Source organism: Diceros bicornis, chromosome 19 (assembly GCF_020826845.1).
Source record: "Diceros bicornis minor isolate mBicDic1 chromosome 19, mDicBic1.mat.cur, whole genome shotgun sequence".
Lineage (NCBI taxonomy): Eukaryota > Metazoa > Chordata > Mammalia > Perissodactyla > Rhinocerotidae > Diceros > Diceros bicornis.
This window is the reverse complement of record NC_080758.1, coordinates 29,356,466-29,376,267: the sequence shown is the minus strand read 5'-3', so window position 1 is coordinate 29,376,267 and position 19,802 is coordinate 29,356,466. Positions and strand designations below refer to the sequence as shown.

The 19,802-nt window shown below is 52.0% G+C and overlaps 1 protein-coding gene across 1 annotated transcript; it reads left to right on the top strand.

Moving 5' to 3' along the window:
* The first annotated feature begins 763 nt into the window (after positions 1 to 763).
* On the top strand, positions 764 to 19,210 carry SDCBP2 (syndecan binding protein 2). Its single transcript, XM_058563037.1, has 9 exons — positions 764 to 821; positions 9,693 to 9,765; positions 10,446 to 10,515; positions 11,282 to 11,382; positions 15,146 to 15,304; positions 15,964 to 16,139; positions 16,220 to 16,391; positions 18,407 to 18,498; positions 18,726 to 19,210. Exons 2-9 carry the CDS (start codon positions 9,712 to 9,714, stop codon positions 18,778 to 18,780), a joined length of 879 nt encoding a protein of 292 aa, XP_058419020.1. The 5' UTR covers positions 764 to 821; positions 9,693 to 9,711; the 3' UTR covers positions 18,781 to 19,210.
* Positions 19,211 to 19,802: the final 592 nt, after the last annotated feature.

The window sequence follows — 19,802 nt, the reverse complement described above, 5'->3', positions numbered from 1 at the left end:
AAAAAAATCGTAAGTATTCAAAGCAAAAACTAACTTCAAAACAAAACAAAACAAAATCCCACCACCTTGGAATCTACACAAAAGTACAAACCAAAAATCACACCCACAATCCCACCACCATCCAGATTTTCTGCACTTTAGTATATTTCCTTCCAGACTGTTTTCAGTACTCATCCACTTTTCAAAAACGAAAACCAAACCCAAAATCAGAACCGCAATTCTGATTTTTCAATATCTTGCAGTATCTCAGGAACATTTCCTCATGGTGTGTTTCCTTAAGCGACTTTAACAGCTTGGTGAACTTCCATAGAAACTGGCTTATTGGGCCAGACCCTAGTGATGGGCATTTGGGATTTCCAGATTCCCCTATTATAAGCCACACAGCGATGGGCCCTCATTGCCTACTTGTTTATTTTCTTGTAACAAGTTCCTAGAAGCAGCAATACTGGGTCACAAGGTTTGGCCATTTTTTAAGACCCTGGATACCCATCAAACTCCCCTCACATTCAGCAGGACCAGGTGTCCAATCCAAATCCACTTTCCTCAAGGCCAAGTCTTGTTCACACCCCTCCCAGCAGCAGCTGTGTGTGCCCCCAACCCACCTCCACTTCTAGAGTAAGGCCAAAGTCCTCCTCCAGGCCTGGCCACCTGCCTTGTTTACCTGGCCCATCCCAGTCCCAGGTGAGTCAGCTGAGCAGGGTAGGCGCCACCCTTCCCAGAGCAGGAACTCAGCTGGGACAAGGGCCACCACTTTCCAGGGAGAGGAACAGACACTCTGGGCAGTGGCGGGAGAAGGACGTGCAGCAGCAGCTGGCCTGCAGGTAAGAGCTGGGCTGGGCCCGTCGTGGCTGGGACAGGGAGAAGCGAGACTTGCTCTTACCTGCCTCATTCCCACCCTGGCCCGCCCCTTCTGGGACTTCCAGGCAGTTTCTTCTCAAGGTGCTTCACTCTGGGAGGGAAGTATGACTGGGGTCTCCTCTTCTGACTCCAGCCCTGGGCCAGGAGTGAGGGCTGAGTGACCTTTATCCAAACATCACGAGGGCCCCGGCTCCTTCTGACTGCGTATGACAGTGCTCAAGGAGGTCGGACCCCCACTTTGCTCCTTGAAGTAGGCCTTGGAAGGCCAGGCAAAGAGCCAATCCTCAGCTTCTGTTACTCACTTCTTTGCCTGAAGCCATTTCTACCAACAACGTCCTACCATGGCAGGGAAAATCTGCTGGGGAACTGGGCCGGTGGCCTGACCTCTCTGAGAACTGGTTTCCTCATTTGGAGACTGGAAATATCCCCACGCAATCAGAACTGAATGAGATAATGACCTAAGACATCAATATGTGCCCTCCACACAGCAGTTTCAGAATATGGTGCTTAAAATGAGGCTGCTGTGTGCCAGGCCGGCACCACACTGGCTGCTTCCCACCCAGTGGCCCAAACTAGTAACAATTCTAACACCACCATGGCTTCTCACCTAGGCTCCCTGCGTCCACCCTTGCCCCTCTAGTCTGCTCTCCAAACATCAGCAGAGGGGGCCTGTTAAAATGGAAGTTGGACCACGCCACCCTGCTGCTCAAAATTCTCCAGTGGCTCACATCTCACTAGAGTAAATGCCAAGTCCTCACCATGCCCCAAAGCCCCTACAGGATCGGGCCCTCACACCACTTCTCCCACCTCCTCTCCGGCTACTCCCCTCTGAACACTGACTTAGTCTCACTGGTCACAACAGGCACTCCCACCACAGGGCGGCCACAGCGGCTAAGCCCCAGCCTGAATGCTCTTCCCTACCACTTTACTCAAAAGTCACTCTCCACCCACCTTCCCCGCCAACAGTGAGACTCTTCTGGACCTCCTGACAGTCTCTATCCCCCATCCTGCTCTATCTTTCTCCCCATCACTTCCCACCATCTAACACAGCATACCCACTTATTTATCTACCTAGAAAGTGACACTCCGCAAGGACAGATTTTTCTTTTGTTCACTGCCTTATTACTGGTACCTAGAACAGTACTGGGACTTGGACACTCAGTACATGTACTGAATAAATGAACAATAGCTAACGATTACTGCATGCCCTTTACGTGCTAGGTACTGTGCTGGGTGCTTTCCAAACACATCTGACCTCTTTTTAAGAATCTTTTAATCTCCACAGTAACTCTGTGATGCAAGTATTGTTACCCATATCACAAAGGAAGAAATGACACTCAAAAGGGACTTGTCCATGCTTGCTCTCCCGTCAGAGGCAGCAGTCTGAACGCGGTACTGCCTGCCTCCAACATCCTTGCTCCTGCCCTGGCCCTCCTGGGCCTGGACTGGGAGCCTCTGCATTCCTTGAAGTCCACAGCTCTTCTCCAGCAGGCAGTACAGCCCTGGGGGGAGGGGGTACATGCTGGTGGCCTAGCAGCAGCCTCTTCCTTCCCACCCCTCCATACCCCGGGGCTAATGTGGCCTTCTAGGAGCTACTCCTCTGACACTCTAACCCATGCCTCCCTCCTGCACAGTCTCCTGAAGGATGGATGAGGTGTCCACAGCAACAAGTGGGAGTCCCAGAGTTTCAGCTCTCTGGAACAAAGTGTTCTGAAGGAGTGTTCTTATTCCAAAGATGGGGGCTGCCAGCCCCTGCTGATCTCTGAGGACCCGACTGCTGCTTTGTTGTGGGTGTTGGTTGTTATTGCTTATAATACCAAAGAGTACAGAAGCTCAGGGATGGAAATTCTGCAAAGCACAGCGGGAGAGGAAAATGCCTCTGGGATAGATGGGTTAGATGGCTTCTTTTCCTTTCAGAGGAGCCAATTAATTGCCAGAAGCCAACAGCACTGAAATTGAGCAAACTCTTCCACTGTCAGATTGTAGGAGCCAACCTTTCAATCTACCTCATTGGGGCAGTGGTTTTTCTCTTTCTAGGCCCAGGGTTTTCCTTTAAAGGACTTTTTTGGGCTTTCCTCTGCCCTCTGTGTCTGCTTTTGCACTCCTTTAAGAAACAGGGGCCGGCCTCGTGGCTTAGCGGTTAAGTGCGTGTGCTCCATACTGGCGGCCCGGGTTTGGATCCGGGGCGCACACCGACGCACCGCTTGTCCGGCCATGCTGAGGCGGCGTCCCACATACAGCAACTAGAAGGATGTGCAACTATGACATACAACTGTCTACTGGGGCTTTGGGGAGAAAAAGAGGAAAAAAAGGAGGACTGGCAATAGATGTTAGCTCAGGGCTGATCTTCCTCACCAAAAAAAAAAGAAACAATAACGCCTGCTGTATGCCAGGCACTGGGTGCAGCACTGGGGATTCAGAAATGAGCCACATTCCTGACCAGAGAGGGAGACAGGCAAGAAATACAACACAGTGGAAATCCAACCCAGGAAATGCAGGGGGCCTTGATCACAGGAGGTGCTTAATAAACATTAGTGGAATGAAGGATCAACAGGTGAATATGAGATTCTGTGGTCTAGAAATGGGAGGCTTGCCTAACTGTGTGTGTGTGGATGTGGGGATTTGGGGGAAAGCTTAGAATTGAAGGAAGAGCAGTTCACCAGATGAACAAGGGGGAAGGAGAGGGCATTCAAGACAGAGGCATCTGCAAAAGCACGTAGGCGTGAACTAGCAGGGTGAGTTCTGGGATCAGCAGTGTGGAATGTATTAAATGCAGCGTGAGTGTGGAAGAGTGAGGAGGTGAGATTGGAGATGGTACCAGGAGTCGGAGATTTGAATGCCAAGTTGAAGTTTGAGATTTATCCTGAGGGCAAGAGCTGGGTATGGCTTCAAGAGCAGGGTAACTCCCAGACTTCTGGCTCAAACCATGGGGTGGATTTGGTGGGGCAGCTGTAGAGCAGCAGCAAAATTGGGGAAAAATTAGTCCAGTCTGAATGACCCGCAGGAGGTAGTAAAGATCTGGAAGGCAGCTGGACTTTTGGGCCCAGGCCTCTCTACCCCTGGAGTAGCACACTCCACTTCTACCCTCCTGAACCCTCCTTCCTTCCACCAGGACGCCTTCCTGGTTGCCCTAGCCTCTTGTCCCGCACCCCACAGACTCGACTGCCTGGGTCCCTCATAACAAGCAGTGGGTCCAGTTTTGCTGTGGGAAGTGATCTGCCCAGCAAAGCACAAGACCCCTCCCCTGAGCTGCAGGGCTCAGTCACTCAGGCACTGTTGGGTGGGATCCGGGGGTGAATCTGCGTGGAGTGGGGCGAGGCATTTGCAGCTCAGCAGAGGGTCAGGAGTCGGGGCCAGGCTAGAAAGCCCGGAGAGAAAGAGTGGGAGGGATGGTGACGTCACGACGGGTAGGAACTACCCGGGACTGAAGGCGCTTCCGAAAGCGTAGGCAGCGAGGGGGCGTCCTTTTCAGTTCCACCAGCAGGCAGCCGGGAGCGCAGCGTGGGAACTTTGCCCTCCTCCCCTCCCCTCTGCCAGCTGCCTCAGCACAGAATCCTATCGGTCAGCGGCGGGCGGCTCAACCGCACCCTCCCCTCTTCGGAGCCGTAACGGGCCCTCAGGGGTCAGGGGCGTGGGGAGGCGAAGGGGCGTTCGCCCCTTTAAAGCTCGATCTGACCCGCGCAGCCTCCAGCCCGGTAAAGAACGGACACGGAGCCGGACAGAGCCTTCCCATCCCTTACTTTTCTGCTTTACCTGATCTCTTTTTGGCGATGCCGGCGCCAGCCACAGGCGCCTGGAGAAAGCGAGAAGCCAGAGAGATTCTTAAGAACCACTGGGCAACAACCAAAGGCCGAAAATACCACCATTTTCCACCCCGCAGCCGCGGGGCATCCTGGGAGCCGCCCGTAGTCGCGCGGAGGCCAGGGTGGGCGAGACGCATGCGCTCTAGATGACGCAGCGCGCCCTAGCGGCCTGGAGGGGTCTCTGCGCAGGCGCCGTAGCCAATAGCAACCGGGAGTTGTCGCTTCTGGCCGGGTTCGCAGTAAGGGCTGCGTCGGGGTGGGAGTCGTTTGGGGATGACTGAGCGGAGTGACAGATTGGGAAACTGAGGCCTGGGGTGAAGAAGAGGTCCTGGGACCGTTGGGGCTTTCTCCGGTGTCCCAATGCATGGAGTTTGTGCCTGGCTGTTCCCGTTTCACAAAACGGGAAATTGAGGCTGGAGAAGGGGGCGGGTTCGTCCTGAGGGGCCGTTCTCCCTGGGTGAAAAAATCAATATGATGCCCTGTCTTTATAATGAAGGAGAAATGAGGGCAATGAGAGTAATTTATAATAAGAATATGCATTTCGCTGTGTAAAAGCTCAGACTGGGTTACACCCAGTCGTGCTTGTACCTAACAGAAGGAGTACGTTTGGATTTAATGGAAGACAATATTCAACTGAATTTTCCCAACAGTTTATATTTGACATCTTGGATCAAAGGCTAAATGTCTGTATACGGGCATGGAGTCACGGTGACAGCTACAATGCAGACACACGTGGGCGTGTTCTGGTGACTCACCTGTGGTGAGAAGGATCAACAGTGATTTTCCAAAATGGTGGTCAAAATAAAGTATAATTTTCCCGGATTAACCTGGTATATACACTTCTGGGTAATATATTGTATATTAAAACCGGAAAAAAAACCTCATTGTATTTGTATATAAAACAGGTTATAAACATATTTTTTGCCTACATGCAGGTTTGGCAGGCTACTGGAAAGTTGTGCGGGACAGAGGACAATTGCATTACAAGAGGTCCAGATCTCTGCTCCCTGAATGTGTCCCCTCAAGTCTTGTGACACCAAAAAATACTTAGACAAATTTCTAATCTGTTCCTTGGAAAACCACTGATTTATTCAGTCAAATAACAATTTTTGCCAGCGTACATGTGCTGGGCACTGTTTCGGTGGGGAGGTATAGTGTGGTGAATGGGGTGCAGCCCCTGCCCTTCTGAGGGGGGTCCAGTGTGAGAAAATACCCAGATATTAATCATACAATATGATAAATAGCTTGACAATAGAAGCAGTACAAGTCAGGGTTAGGAACACAGGAGAAGACCCAGCCAACCAGCAGGGGGTCCCATGGCCTGGAAAAGCCAACCAGAGAAGTAGCATTTGAATTGAGCCTTGAAAGAGCACCACGAAGGGAAGGGTGGTGTGCCGGCAGAGGGACCAGCATGACTAAAACAGGTCCAGGCTCCCCGGCACACGGCAGACTCTCAAATGTCATGACTGAATAAATGGATAGTTGAAGGAGACACAGAACATATTTGCTGGCAGGGAGCTGTTCCTCACTATGTCATGAACTGCTACAAGGCAGAGGAATACCTGCTTCCTGATTCTGCCCGGAACTCTAAAACTGAGTTGGGGCCCAGAGAAGGTGGCAGTAGTGAAAGGGTCCCAGACTCAGAGAAAGGGTTGTGTGGTCCTGGCCTGGAAGTGGTTTCCAGGAAGTGGATCTCTTTTTTATTTTTGTGAGGAAGATGAGCCCTGAGCTAACATCCATGCCAATCCTCCTCCTCTTTTTGTTGAGGAAGACTGGCCCTAGGCTAACATCTTTGCCCATCTTCCTCCACTTTGTGTGGGATGCCGCCACAGCATGACCTGATGAGTGGTGCATCAGTGTGCGCCCAGGATAAGAACCTGGGCCGCCAGCAGCGGATTGCGCGCACTTAACCACTACGCCACAGGGCCAGCCCTGGAAGTGGATCTCTGATTCTGCTCTCCCAGAGGGCAGCTGCTAAAAATATAAACCACTCTGCTGCTTCAGTTTAGAAAAAGCAGGGCAGAGGTGGCCTCTTACTTTCACATCTGCTGTTCATGCGTGATCCTGGTGGCAGGGCATGTTTTTGGTAGATGGTACCTCCTGAGGACTGTCCCAAGGTGAAAATCTCCCAGAGTGTGTGTCCAGCGGGAAGGCCACAGGCAAAGGAGTCTCTCCCCTAGCCAGTTTAAAGGAGGTCAGAGCCAGTCTCCCCCTCCCCTGGGACAATCCCTATCCTCTTGAGATGATCATTTCTGTCCCAAAGGCCAGGCTAGGGCAAGGATCTGGAACTGCCTGCCTCTAGGAGCTGAGCAGGCAACGTAAATTGGCTGGGTGGGTCCTTCGGGAAACAAGAAAGCATATAGAGCCCCATCTAAGAGGGAGGCTGGGTGTTGCCGGGAATGATGCTGTTGCATTGCCAAATATTTTGGTTTTTTTTCAATACAGTTAGAAGTGAAGAATTTTATGTTTCCAGATTTTAAAATGAAGGCACTAATTTAAATGTAAATTTAAAAAAGAAACTGTGAGAAGCAAATGAAACACGTTTGAGACCTCTGGTCCTTGTTTGCATCCTAGGAAGGTGGGAGTCTGAGGACATCAGAACTTTGTTTACAAGGAGAAGAGTGGAAGCCCAGGCAGAATGCATTGCCTTTGGCAACATTATTGAGTGAATGTCCATGCTAGGGGCTAGGGGTTCCACAGCAAATGAGAAGGCCCACTTCCTGCCCTTTTGGAACTCCCAGTCTAACAAGGTAGATGGAGAAGTCAAGAGGCTACTACAGGTGTAACGAACAATCCACAGGAGTGAGGACATGGGTGAGGTTGGGGTGCAAATCAAGGCAAGCTTCCTGAGAGAAGAGTCCTCTGGTCTGGGACTTGAAAATGATTAGGAGTTAGCCAGGGAGTGGAGGGCGTGGAAGAGTATTCCACATAGAGGGAATAACACAGGCAAAGGCCTGGAGACCTGAGAAAATTCAATTAGTTCGAAGATCTGAAAGGAGTTCGTTGTGGCTGGAGCTGAGATTGGGGGTTAGGAGAAGGACACGTGGCAAGAAATGAAGCTGGAGAGTTAGACAGGAGCTGCAAACAGATGTCTGTGAGGACTCAGCACCAGTGAGTAAAATGGTCTAGATGTAAGAGACAATAGAGAGCAGTGGGGCCTGGGGCGCCCTACAGTCTGCTGCTGCTTCGCTATAGCTACTCAGCTGCAGTCCAAGGTTGCCAAAGTTTCCTATTATTCAGGAGCAGCAAAATTAGATTATTAAATGCTGTGTCTTGAGTTGTACATTAGGCCGCTAATTTGAATGTGTGAAGTACTCTGCAAGGTCAAATAAAATCTGTTTGCATCTGGCCTGTTCCTATCACTGGAGGAATCATGAAGGCCTTGTGGGCCACTTTAGGGAATTGGGCTAGATCCTGAGAGCAGTGGGGAGCCACTGGGGGGCTTTTAGCAGGAGCATGACATCCCAGGCTCATGCAGACAGGGCCTGTTTGCTGCTGTCTGGAGAACAGCAAGAGAGGAGGCAGGACCCGTGGGAGGATCTCGTGGCCCCTGGGGAGGGGCAGGAAGATGATGGAAGTCTGCACAACATCATGGGGATTAGGGATGGGGTGTGGGATAGATGGGATTTGGTGGCAGATTAGGAGGGGTGCTGTGTGTTTGGGGGTGGTCAGTGTTGATGCAAGGGTCAGGCAGCAGGTGCAGAGGAAGGAGAAGGAGCAGTGATGGATGAGGACGACTTTGGCCCCTGGGGTCACTCAGGGGAGATACCCAGATGACCTGCACCTGGGCGGGACTGGAGTCACACCACCCCTGGCACAGGCCACTCAGTTCTGTGTGACACCCAGCCATCCCTTTATTGTGTACCAGGGAATGTGGGACCAGTGGGGTGGATAGGACACACTTTGATCCTAAGGAACTGCAATTGGGAAGCTGGGAAGACAAGAAGACGAGACAGGACAATTAATGAGGCGAGAGCCTGGCCCAGGGTCTCTCCCAGAGGGCACGGCCCTGGGTGGGAGGAGCAGTGACCTCGTTGCCTGGGGAGCCCGGGGAGGCCTGTCCAGCAGGAACCAAGGGTGATAAACGATGGGGCAGGGCATCCAGTTGGAGTGGACCGGCTCAGTAAAGGCCTGGAGATGTGACAGAGCCAACGGGTCAGTGGGAAAATGGAAAAGAACCCAGAAAGACAGACTGCGCCTTCCTCACATTTTATCTAGAAAAGAGGTTAAGCGTTTCTTGTGAGGTAATTCCTTTGAATTTCTTCGAGTACCTTTCTCCGAGGTCCTACTGCTTCTCCTCTGGGACAGTTAGAAGGTGTTTAGTAAACGTTCATGGTGCTTCCCCAAACCCCCATTCCCTCCTCCCTCTGGAGCAATGAATGTTTAAATTCTGCTACAGTTTGTGTGTCTGTTTTGAACAATATCTGTCGGTCTTAGTTCGTTGTAGCCAAGATCAGGGCTGGAAATGGGCGGTAAACAGTAGGAGCTCAAATACGCAGAGGTGAAGAAGGGTGTAGGGGGTAGTGCCCTGCTGCCTTGCTGTTGTGATATGAAGTCCCCACCCACTCAACACTGACCTGAATCCTGTGCTGCTGTGGGACCATGCTGTGCAAACCCCTAACCTAGGCTGGGTATGCAGCAAGTGCTCACTAGGAACCTGCTGGATTGAATTTTGGTCTCGAGTGATCAGACCTCATTAGCCTGTCTGACCTTTGAAACATGGCAGGAAGGGCGTGGCCCCTAGTCCTGCTTTTCCTGGCTAGCGTGTCCTGGGTGGTCCTCTGGGTCTGGGTTCTAAAGCCCAGGGTCAGTTAGACATCATGGGATGGAATTTTGCAAGGGTGGAGACCATGGGCTTAGGAACCAAACAGACTTGGGTTCAAATCCTGCTCCCCCATCTCCAAAATGGGGATAATAATACCTTCTTGGTATCTTCTCATCCTGAGAGTGCTGAGTGACACACATGGGCAGGAGGTGGACGTCCGTGCCTCCTCTCACTCCTCACCCCTCCTCACCCCCTGTAACCTGCAGGGTGTTCCAAGGAGCAGCCATGTCCACCCTGTACCCATCTCTGGAGGACCTGAAGGTGGACCAGGTAATTCAGGTAAGCCGCCAGGCCTGTGTTAGCCTGGGCCCTGTGATGGGGCCTTTGGGATTACCCCAGGGTAGCTAAGGGAGGCTTGCCTTGGAAGGTGCTGGGTGTTGGGGGCCCCTGGGCATGCAGGTCACCACTGCAGGACCTGCTGGTGGAGCAGGTGTCCAGAGGCCAAGGCAGTGGAGTTACAGCAGGAATGGAGAAGACCGAGCAGCTGCAGACTGGCCTCGCTCAGGCCTGCTCTGTCCCAGAGCTTCCTCTGTTGGGTTTGAGGAGACCCCACACTGTAGGGCAGGCTTCCAAAGTAAACCCCATGGGCATGGCATTTGGCCTGCTTAGCCCCCAGAAGCTCCTTCCTCTTCTGTCCCACCTGTGGTCTCAGTGGGTTTTGAGGATTTGGGACTTTTTGACTGAGGATGTGGTTGGGAGGTGGGTCTCAATGTGCTGGTGGCCTCAGGTGGTCAACAGATCATGACATTTGGTGGGTGTGGGCCCCTGGGAGAACCTGCCCCCAGAAACGAGGACATCTGCAGAGGCCACATTTACACACAACCTCAAAGGTTCAGAGACGCCCCCCCTCAAGCCCCCAGCATACCTAATGCCCTGACCCCCAGCCTCAGGGAGCCCCAGGCTCCAAGGGTTCTGGGGATCCAGGCCACAGCTGACCAGCAATCCCTGCCCCTCCCCAGGCCCAGGCCAGAGCCGCGTCCAGGATGCCCGCCCTGCCAGTCCAGGGGACAGCCGTCTCCCAGCCTTCAGGTGAGTGAGTGGCAGTTGGGGGTGCTCTTGACCGAGAGTGACCTCTTCTGCTCACTTCCAGATGCTCTCCTCTTAAGTCTGCCACTGTGCGCTGGGCTTATGCGCATTTCACTCTCACTAGGACCCTGCGAGGGGTCACCGAGAAGATCGGGCTTAGTGAGGGCCTACCATCCCTGATTGGGCCGCCACAGAAGGCGGCATGAAGAGACCAGGATGTCTGGGCCCCCTAGAGTGGTTCGCGGCAGTCTTGAACAAACAAGACTGGTGGTGAAACTTGACCTCAGGCCCAACTCCGCCCCCTCACTGTGTGCACTGTTCCGAGCTGCCCTTGCCTCAGACGCCCGCCTTCCACAGCCGCAGCCGGGGCATTTCTCAGGGGCAGGCCTCATGGCCCCAGCACCAGCTCTGTGCTTTGTGTTGCATGTCTGGTCGGTGCCAAATAAAGTCAGTTGAGTTGAACACCAAAGTGGCACTTGAGGGCCTCAGTGTCCCGGGCCGCTCTTGGAGAAAGGCAGCTCCCTGATCCCCAGACCTTCTGAGGAGAGGACCCCCATCACCAGCAGTGTTCCTGCGGTCCTCTCCCACAGCTCCCGTGTTCCTGGGGACACAGAGAGTTCTCAGGGATATGCTGCGTTCTCGGGAATAAACAGCATTCCCAGGCCCTGGTTCTTCATCAACAGGACCGACCACCTAGGAGCCAGCAGGTGTGGCTAGGCTCGTGCCCTTGAGTAACAGCGTTCTCCTTCCTTCCTTCCCTTCCCATCAGTTTTGTACCCAAACCTGGCAGAGCTGGAAAATTATATGGGTCTTTCCCTCTCCAGCCAAGAAGTCCAGCAGAGCCTGCTGCAGATTCCAGAAGACGCGAGTGTAGGTATTTGTTTCTTGCCTAATGTGGGCACAGAAGGTTCCGACTGTCCCTCCTTGGTCTGGCCATTTAAACACACTTGAATCTTTTCTTTCTCCGGCATTCCTGCGGCTCTGTTTCTTGATGGCACTTCTCATTTTGAGCCTTCATTAAAAGTGCTGTGGGGTTTCATGATTTCCCACGGGCCTTGGGTTTGGAGGGCCACCACCTGCCCTTTGACCTCTGGCTTCAGGCTGCTGGCCTGAGCCTGCTGGGTAGAAGGAAGGACATTAAACCCAGTCTGAGCTGGGGGGGCTTCTGATGAAGGGCTGCCTGTGACAAGTGCAGCTGCATGTACAGGCAGAACCGAGGCGGGAGGAGCTTGTCACCTGGCTCTGGTCCCCAAATTAGCCAGTAATGCTTGATTCCTGCTCTCCAGGGCTTCGGGGAGCAAAAGAAATCATAGCACAGGAATATTCTCTCCTGAAAATGTGTTCACTTAGAGACCCAGTCCCCACTCAGACCTCCTCCCAGTGTCCCTGTGGGCCATTGGTCAGTGTCCTTGTCTGCCCAGCTCCCCCTGAGCCAGTGAAAATCAATTGCAAAGGGAAACCGCGACTCTGGCTAAGGCTGGATGAGTTCATGAAGTTGATGGAATCAACAATGAGAACTGTCACAGCCACATGCAAAGCCACTGACAAATGAGGACCTCACGGGAGAAAACCGACAAGGATGAGGACATGTGTGACCCTGAGAAGAACTGGTGACATTCTCTAAAATGACCCCCTTGATGGTCATGCTGTGAAGGACAAACGTGAAGCAAAGAAAGGCATGTTTACATAGTTCAGTTTTAATCCCTTGACTTAATTCCTGTTTGTTCCGATAATTAGGACATAAGTGCATTAAACCTAAATTTTGAGAAAATATGACAGATAAATGCATTTTTATAAATCAAAAAAATTTTTAATTGTCTTTATTTTTAACTTTTTATTTTTAAATAATCGTAGATTCACAGGAAGTCGCAAAGATAGTGCAGAGAAGGGTACAGCAGATGCCAGCCTTCCCCACCCCGTTCCCAATGGCTGCATTTTATGTAACTGTAGTAAAATATCAGTGACAGGCATCAGAGACAGGCATTGTGTCATAGTTCTGTGTCGTTTTATCACCTATGTGGATTCATGTAACCACCACCACAGTCAAGATACAGAACTATTCCATCACCACCAAGGTCTCCCTTGTGCTGCCCCTTCATAATCATGCCCACCCTCTCCCCTCACCATCCCTAGCCCCTGGAACCACCCATCTGTTTTCTGTCTCTATAATTTTGTTGTTTCAGAATGTTATGTAAACAGAATCATTTAGTGTATGATCTTTTCAGGTTGGCATTTTTCACTCAGCATAATGCCCTTGAGATTCTTCCAAGTTGTTGTGTGTATCAATAGCTCATTCCTTTTTACTGCTGAGTAGTAGTCCATGGTATGGATGTACCGTGGATTGTTTAAGCCATTGAGGGACATTTTAGTTATTTCCAGTTTTTGGCTATTACAGACTAAGCTATTATGAATGTTTGTATATAGCTTTTTTGTGTGTGTGTGAGGGAGATCAGCCCTGAGCTAACATCCGATGCCAATCCTCTTTTTTGCCGAGGAAGATTGGCCTGGGCTATCATCCGTGCCCATCTTCCTCTACTTTGTACGGGATGCTGCCACAGCATGGTTTGACAAGCGGTGAGTCGGTGGGCGCCAGGGATCCAAACATGGGAACCCTCAGGCTGCTGAAGCAGAACGCGTGCACTTAACCGCTGCACCACCAGGCCGGCCCCCTGTATACAGCTTTTTGTACAGACATAAGTTTTCATTTCTCTGGGATAAGTGCCCAGGAGTGCAATTGCTAGGTTGTATGATAAATGTATGTTTATATATTTTTAAGAAGCTGCCAAACTATTTCCAGAGTGGCTGTACCATTTTATTTTCCTGCCAGCAATGCATGAGTGCTCCAGGTCCTTCACATCCTCACCAGCATTTGGTGTTGTCACTGTTTTTAATTTTAGCTGTTATGATAGGTGTGTAGTGATGTCTTGTCATGGTCTTAATTTACATTTCCCTGATGGCTAGCGATGCTGAACAGTTTTTCGTGTGCTTTTTCACTAGCTGTAAATTCTTTTCAGTAAAATGTTTCTTTAAATCTTTTGCTCATTTTCTAAATGGATTGTTTTTTAAGTCAAGTTTTGTGAGTTCCTTATTCCAGAGTCCTTTCTCAGACATGTGGTTGTAAATATTTTCTCCCAGTGTGTAGCTTCTCTTTTTATCCTATTAAAAGGGTCTCTTGCAGAGCAAAAGTTTTGAATTTTGATGAGGTTCAATTTATTGATGTTTTGTATGTATGTGGATCATCCTTTGGTATCCTGTCTAAGAAATTTTCACCAAGCCCTATGTCCTGAAGATATTCTCATTTATTTTCTTCTAAAACCGTTATAGTTTTATGTTTAAATTTATGATTGAATTTGAGTTAGTTTTTGTAAAAGGTGTGAGGTTTAGGTCAAGGTTCGTATTTTTGCCTATGGATGTTCAAGTGCTCCCACACCGTTTGTTGAAAGGACTATGCCTTCTCCATTGAACTGCTCTCACGCCTCTGTTAAAAGCAGTTGGCCCTACCACGTGAGGCTATTTCTGGATTCTCTCTTCTGTTCCGCTGCTCTGTGTGTCTGCCCCTCCGCCAGTATCGCACTGTCTTGATTCCTATAGCTGCAGAATAAGTCTTGAAATTTGGTGGAGTGATTCTTCTTGCTTTACTGTTTTTGTCAGAATAGTTTTAGCTATTCTAGATCCTTTGTCTTTTCATATAAGGTTTAGATTAACCTTGTCTATATCTACAAAACATCCTGTAGAGATTTTCATAGAAAATACTTTAAAGCTGTCAATTGTCCCCAAATTGACAATTCCTCAATTTGTTCCTCCAATCCCTGAAAAGAGAATATCTCTCCATCCATTTAGATATTTTTTGATATCTTTTATCAGTGTTTTGGGGTTTGCAGCATACAATTCCTATACATGTTTTGTTAGATTTACACTTAGTATTTCTTTTTTTTTTTTTTGTGATTGTAAGTGGTATTGTATTTTTAATTTCACTTTCCACGTGTTCATTGTTAGTATATAGAAGTACAATTGATTTTTATATGATCTTGTATCCTGAGACCTTGCTGAACTCACTTATTAGTTCTAGTTTATTTGTAGATTCCTTGGAATTTTCTAGTAGACCATCATGTCATCCACAATAGGGACCATTCTGTTTCTTCTTTTCCGATCTGTATGCCTTTTATTTCTTTTTCTTGCCTTATTGCTCTGGCTAATTCTTCCAGTACTGTATTTAACAGTAGTGGTGAGAGTGAACATCCTTGCCTTATTCTGGATCTTAGGGGGAAAGCATTCATTCATTTTTATACTTTTAGCTTAATTTTTTTCAAGGCAAAAATCAAATCGAGCCCTTTTCCCCTCATTGTGCACTATTTGCTGTGAAATTTTTCTGTTTTTAAGTAGGTTTTAAAAAGGTCTTCTCCTGATACCAACTTGCCTTGGAAAAGGAGGGCCCTCTTGCTGTATACCTGTCCTGTGTTCTCTCATTTTCCCGGCTGTTTTTCAGGGGCGTGGACTTGGACGCCCCCTAGTGGCTTCATGGAGCCGCGTCCCCTCTGGCCCCCTGCAGAGAAGTGCGTGGGGCCCAGCGACCCCTCCATCCTCCTTTCCCTATCCCTACGAGGCTGACCCCCTGTCCTCCTGGTGTCTGCAGACGGTGGTCTCGGGCCCCTCGCCGGGCCAGGTGGTGGCGCCGGTGTCCGGGAACAGCCTGGGCGCGCGGCGTGCGGAGATCAAGCCCGGGGTGCGCGAGATCCACCTGTGCAAGGACGAGCGTGGCAAGACCGGGCTGCGGCTGCGGGCCATCGACCAGGTGGGGCTGGGGGCCGGGCGGGAAAAGAGGAGCCCCTCGGAGGGCGAGGGCACGTGCTGGACAGCGCCACCCCCGCAGCCCCAGCTGCCTGCGCTGCCCCGCGCGTCTCCCGGGCTTTGGCCGCATCGCCCACCAGCCCGAGAGGGGGCGGCGCGGGGCACGACCACACTAAGGAGGATGCGGAGCGGTCATGGGAGCCGAGGCCCTCCTAACCCTCACGCCCAGGCTCTTCCTCTCAATCCCCCTGCCCCAAGACCCCAGGGCCGGCTCTGGGTTTCAGCAAGGACCCTCCTGCCCCTCCGTGGGCTCCTGTGGCTGGGAACCTCCCTCACCCTCCTCCCCCCAGCACACAGGGATCTGGATGCCAGGCGGCTGTCTGTGTATAGTGGAAGCCTGGATGCCAATGCCATTGTGAGAGGCTGCAGTCCACAAGGCGGGGCTGCAGCATCCAGCCCCGGTTGAAATCCTGACTGCTGCTTCCTAGCTGTGTGGCCTGGAGTGTTTCCTCCCTAGGAAAGTAGGGTAACCGTTGTACCAGCCACAGAGCTCTGGTCCCGGTTCCCTGTCCACTCCCAGAGGATCAGGAGGAAAACAGCTTGGAGGAGGGCCCTGGGCTTGCGTTGGGCCGGGGAGCTGACTGTGGGCCCTGCCTCCCTCAGGGGCTCTTTGTGCAGCTGGTCCAGGCCAACACCCCCGCATCCCTTGTGGGGCTGCGCTTTGGGGACCAGATCCTGCAGATTGACGGGCGTGACTGTGCTGGGTGGAGCACGGACAAGGCCCATCGGGTGGTGAAGAAGGCAGCGGCGGAGAAGATCGTCATGGTTGTTCGGGACAGGTGAGTGAGTAGCCAGCCCCAGGAGGCTCTTCTCCGCCCCCAGCCACGTCCCGGGCCCAGCTCACTGTCCGCCCCGCCAGGCCGTTCCAGCGGACCATCACCTTGCACAAGGACAGCACTGGCCTCGTTGGCTTTGTCATCAAGAAGGGGAAGGTCGTCTCTGTGGTCAAAGGGAGTTCCGCGGCCCGCAACGGGCTCCTCACCAACCACTCCGTGTGCGAGGTGAACGGGCAGAACGTCATTGGGCTGAAGGTAGGCCAGCACCCGCGCCCTGCCCCAGGGCCTTCAGGGGCTGGGGGACCGCAGGGTGGTGGGAAGGTGGTCTGCGGGCAGGTGCGGACCCATCCGAGCCTGTTTCCTCGTCCTAAGGTTGCTGTGAGGATTCACTAAGACGAGGTACGTAGAGCTCCGAGCACAGGGCCAGCACACAGTAGGTGCTCAGTAAACATTAGCTACTGTTACTAACACGTGGAGGCCAGAGGCGTGGCAGATGGCATGTGTAAGGACCTGGCGCCCAGGGGGCTGCTGGCTGCATGGATACCTCCCCGCTCTGTGTGGCACCTCTGTTTGATACTGGGTCACGTTCCATAGTAGGAATATTTTAGAAAATTGCTATTCGGAAATCCGTTTCTGACCTCTATTCATTTGTTGAGGGTGTGTGTGCATGTTTTAAAGTTTTATCTTCAAAAAACAAGAAGGAGCACGTGGTCCAGGGTCAGCGCTGTGGATGTGGACTGAGAGTGGCTGCCTTGGGGAATGGACCATGGAGGATGAGGAGTCTCGTGGCTGTTGGTCCCGGAACAAGTGAAAGTGGTTTTGTCCTGACTTGATGCCACATGGACCGGGAGTGGTTCTTAATCCCAGTTGTGGTTTAGAGTGAGGGTTCATTCCCTCCTGCAGCCAGGGCTTTGGGGCTCACGTGGCAGGGCGCCCCCGGCAGAATGGCCTGGGCAGTGGCTTCTCACTCTGCAGCTGGCACAGTCTTTTAGGCCAGTTTTCCACCCTCACAAGGGCCATCACCAAGTGATTCCTGTCACATGTCTGCTTCCCTGTGCTTGGCAGCCTCCCCACCTTCCTTGGAGGCTTGCTCAGGTGACTCATGAGCATTGTGATCAGGAATGTCTTCCTGATGACTGTCTAAGAGCCCTCCTGCTGCATCCCTCCCCTCCCTCTGGAATCAGACATGACAATCTGAAGGGAACCCATTATATCTAGAAAGTCCACTACACTAATACCAATTCTTAGTAGCTGGCTCTTTTGGATATTAGTGAATTCCAAAGCATTACAGTTCTTTGATCTTAACTACCCTGGAAAGCAGTCCTTCTAAATGTGCTGCACATTCTCTCGTCCTCCCGGATGGCTCAAGGCTTCGCTATGAACTTATCAGTTATCCTGCCAAGCCATGGTGGTGGGAGGCTCTTGGGACTGGCTTTGTCCCTTTTCTGAATGGCTCCAGACAGCTATGCATCTTGAGATCATTTATCTTTTCAGTTTATCTATTTCCACATCTATCTGTGGCCATCACTAGTCCTATTTAGCACATCTTCTCCCGTGTATTCTGGAACCACTCAGAAAACGTGCAGCCAGGTGAGAGATGTGTATAAAGGTCCCTGGTCCCTGCGTGAGGACTAGAGGCTCTTCTAATCACCACGGCTTTAGCGTTGGACCGTTTGGCACACTTTGCTTAGAGACTTTTTGTTGCTTGTTCTCCTCATGGTCTGAATGGCATCCACAGGCCTGTTTCTTTTTATTGGTCAACAAGATGTGAGAGCTTTGAGGTCCCCTGTGGGCTCAGCTCAGGCTGGCTGGCCGACACAAGCCCAGCGGGTGGGTGGGTGGGCCACATGTCCCTCCTGCATGGTTATCCTCTTTGTGCTTTGGGGCCAGAACCCGAGTGTGACTGGGGCTGGGGAGATGGGATAGAAGACGTGGGCTGTGTGACTCCAGGAGCTCTTCGGGGGAAGGGAAGGAGAGTAGTGTTTATGAGGCCCTGTTGTGTGTCAGGCCCACTTGACAGCCCTCAGGGTGAGGCGGGGAGTGGGGTGCTCATTTTACCGAGGAGATCCTCAGGTGGGAGGCCCACGATCTTGCTCAAGCAAGGCCTCACCTGGGTGTCTGCCTGGGACCCTCACCTGATGGAGAGCCCTGCCCCTGCTGTCGGGTGTCAGCAGTGTCCTTTAGCAGGGGCCATGCTGAACCCTTGGACAGAGGTGCCCGCAGAGTTGCCCCTGGCCCCCAGGGTGACCATTCACTTGCCTTCTCTCCAGGACAAAGAGGTCACGGAGATTCTGGCCAAGGCTGGGAATGTTGTCACCCTGACCATCATCCCCACGGTGATCTACGAGCACATGGTCAAAAAGTAAGGCCGCCCCCTCCTGCCTTCCCCTCACCCCCCTCAGCTCCCTCCAGGCTTATGTGGGGCACAGACCAGCTTGCTCTCCCCTCCTGCCTTCAAGAGGGCTGGTGGCTTCTGGTGATTTGAGCCCTAGAAATGGGAGTGAAGGCCCACATGGGATGCAAAGGCTGGGGGGCAGTGGGGGAGAAGGTGCTGCCAGTTTGGGCCACTGTCGTTGTTGCTGCATCTAGGTTGTCCCCGACCCTGCTCCACCACACCATGGACCACTCCATCCCAGATGTCTAAAGCCACAGGAGGGCAGCTCAGCCCTCCGCCCTTCTGCAGGAAGGGGCAGAGTCCTCAGACGGGTTGCGGAGGCGGGCTGCCTGGGGGCGTGTTCCCGTTGGGGCGACATCTGATCACGTGGGCCTTATTCATACACAGGCCTCCTGGAGCCTCAGACTCTCAACTGGGCTCGGGCCCGGGCAGGGCCCCAGGCAGCCGGGTCTGTGCCAGTTTAAATGCTGGGCACGTAGGCAGGCCCACTAAACGCTTCTTAAAGTTGTAGTGGGGTCCCTTTCAAGATTTTGCCACTGCCAGAAAAATAGTTCCGTGTTTTAAGAGAACAGAAATATAATCTTTGTGAAAATTGTTTCTTTTTCTTTTACTTGCTCTTTGTCACAAACTGTATATAGTTGTAATTCTTCACTTCTTTTGAATAAAGATTTGATTTTAAATAAAATCCTTTCCTCAAAAGTTATTGAAAATTCCAGAGGCCTTGGTCCCACGACATGCCCAGGGCTGGTTATCTTTTAAGCGGTGGGAGACCAAGGCCTTCTCTGCGCCTTGCCTCTGAGAACAGTGATTTGGCTCTGCCACCGTCACATGCCGCCTGCCAGGCTGAGCGGGGACAGCGTGGGACTCTGGTAGAGGGGCCCTGGCTTGGGTGCACCCCCTGCTCAGCAACTGTGTCCTGCTTCTGCACCTGGAGAATGAGAGTGAGAACCAGCCCAGGGTACTACAGAGGACGGGATGTGATGTGCTGACAGGGCCCAGCGGATCTGAGACTCGGTGGGGGGGGGGGGGCGGCAGGGGAGGTGCTTCTAGATCCTTTGCGTGACCCCCAGGATGGAAGTGACCCCAGCTGCCCGCAGCAGATGTGTGGTAGACCTAAACCAGCACGTGGCAAGCTGGTTCCCTCGACCTTGGAAAGCATCTCCGCCCGCGCGGCTTTTCCAGTGCGCACGTTGTGACCCCCATGCTGGCGGGGACAGATAGAGCCCCCTTCACCCCCTCAGAAAAAGACACAATATAAAGAAGACAGGCCA

Coding starts and splice junctions, on each gene's coding strand:
- SDCBP2 (XM_058563037.1), top strand. CDS start 9,712: ATGTCCACCCTGTACCCATCTCTGGAGGACCTGAAGGTGGACCAGGTA. Junction 10,516..11,281: donor AGCCGTCTCCCAGCCTTCAG/GTGAGTGAGTGG, acceptor CCTTCCCATCAG/TTTTGTACCCAAACCTGGCA. Junction 16,392..18,406: donor AGAACGTCATTGGGCTGAAG/GTAGGCCAGCAC, acceptor CCTTCTCTCCAG/GACAAAGAGGTCACGGAGAT.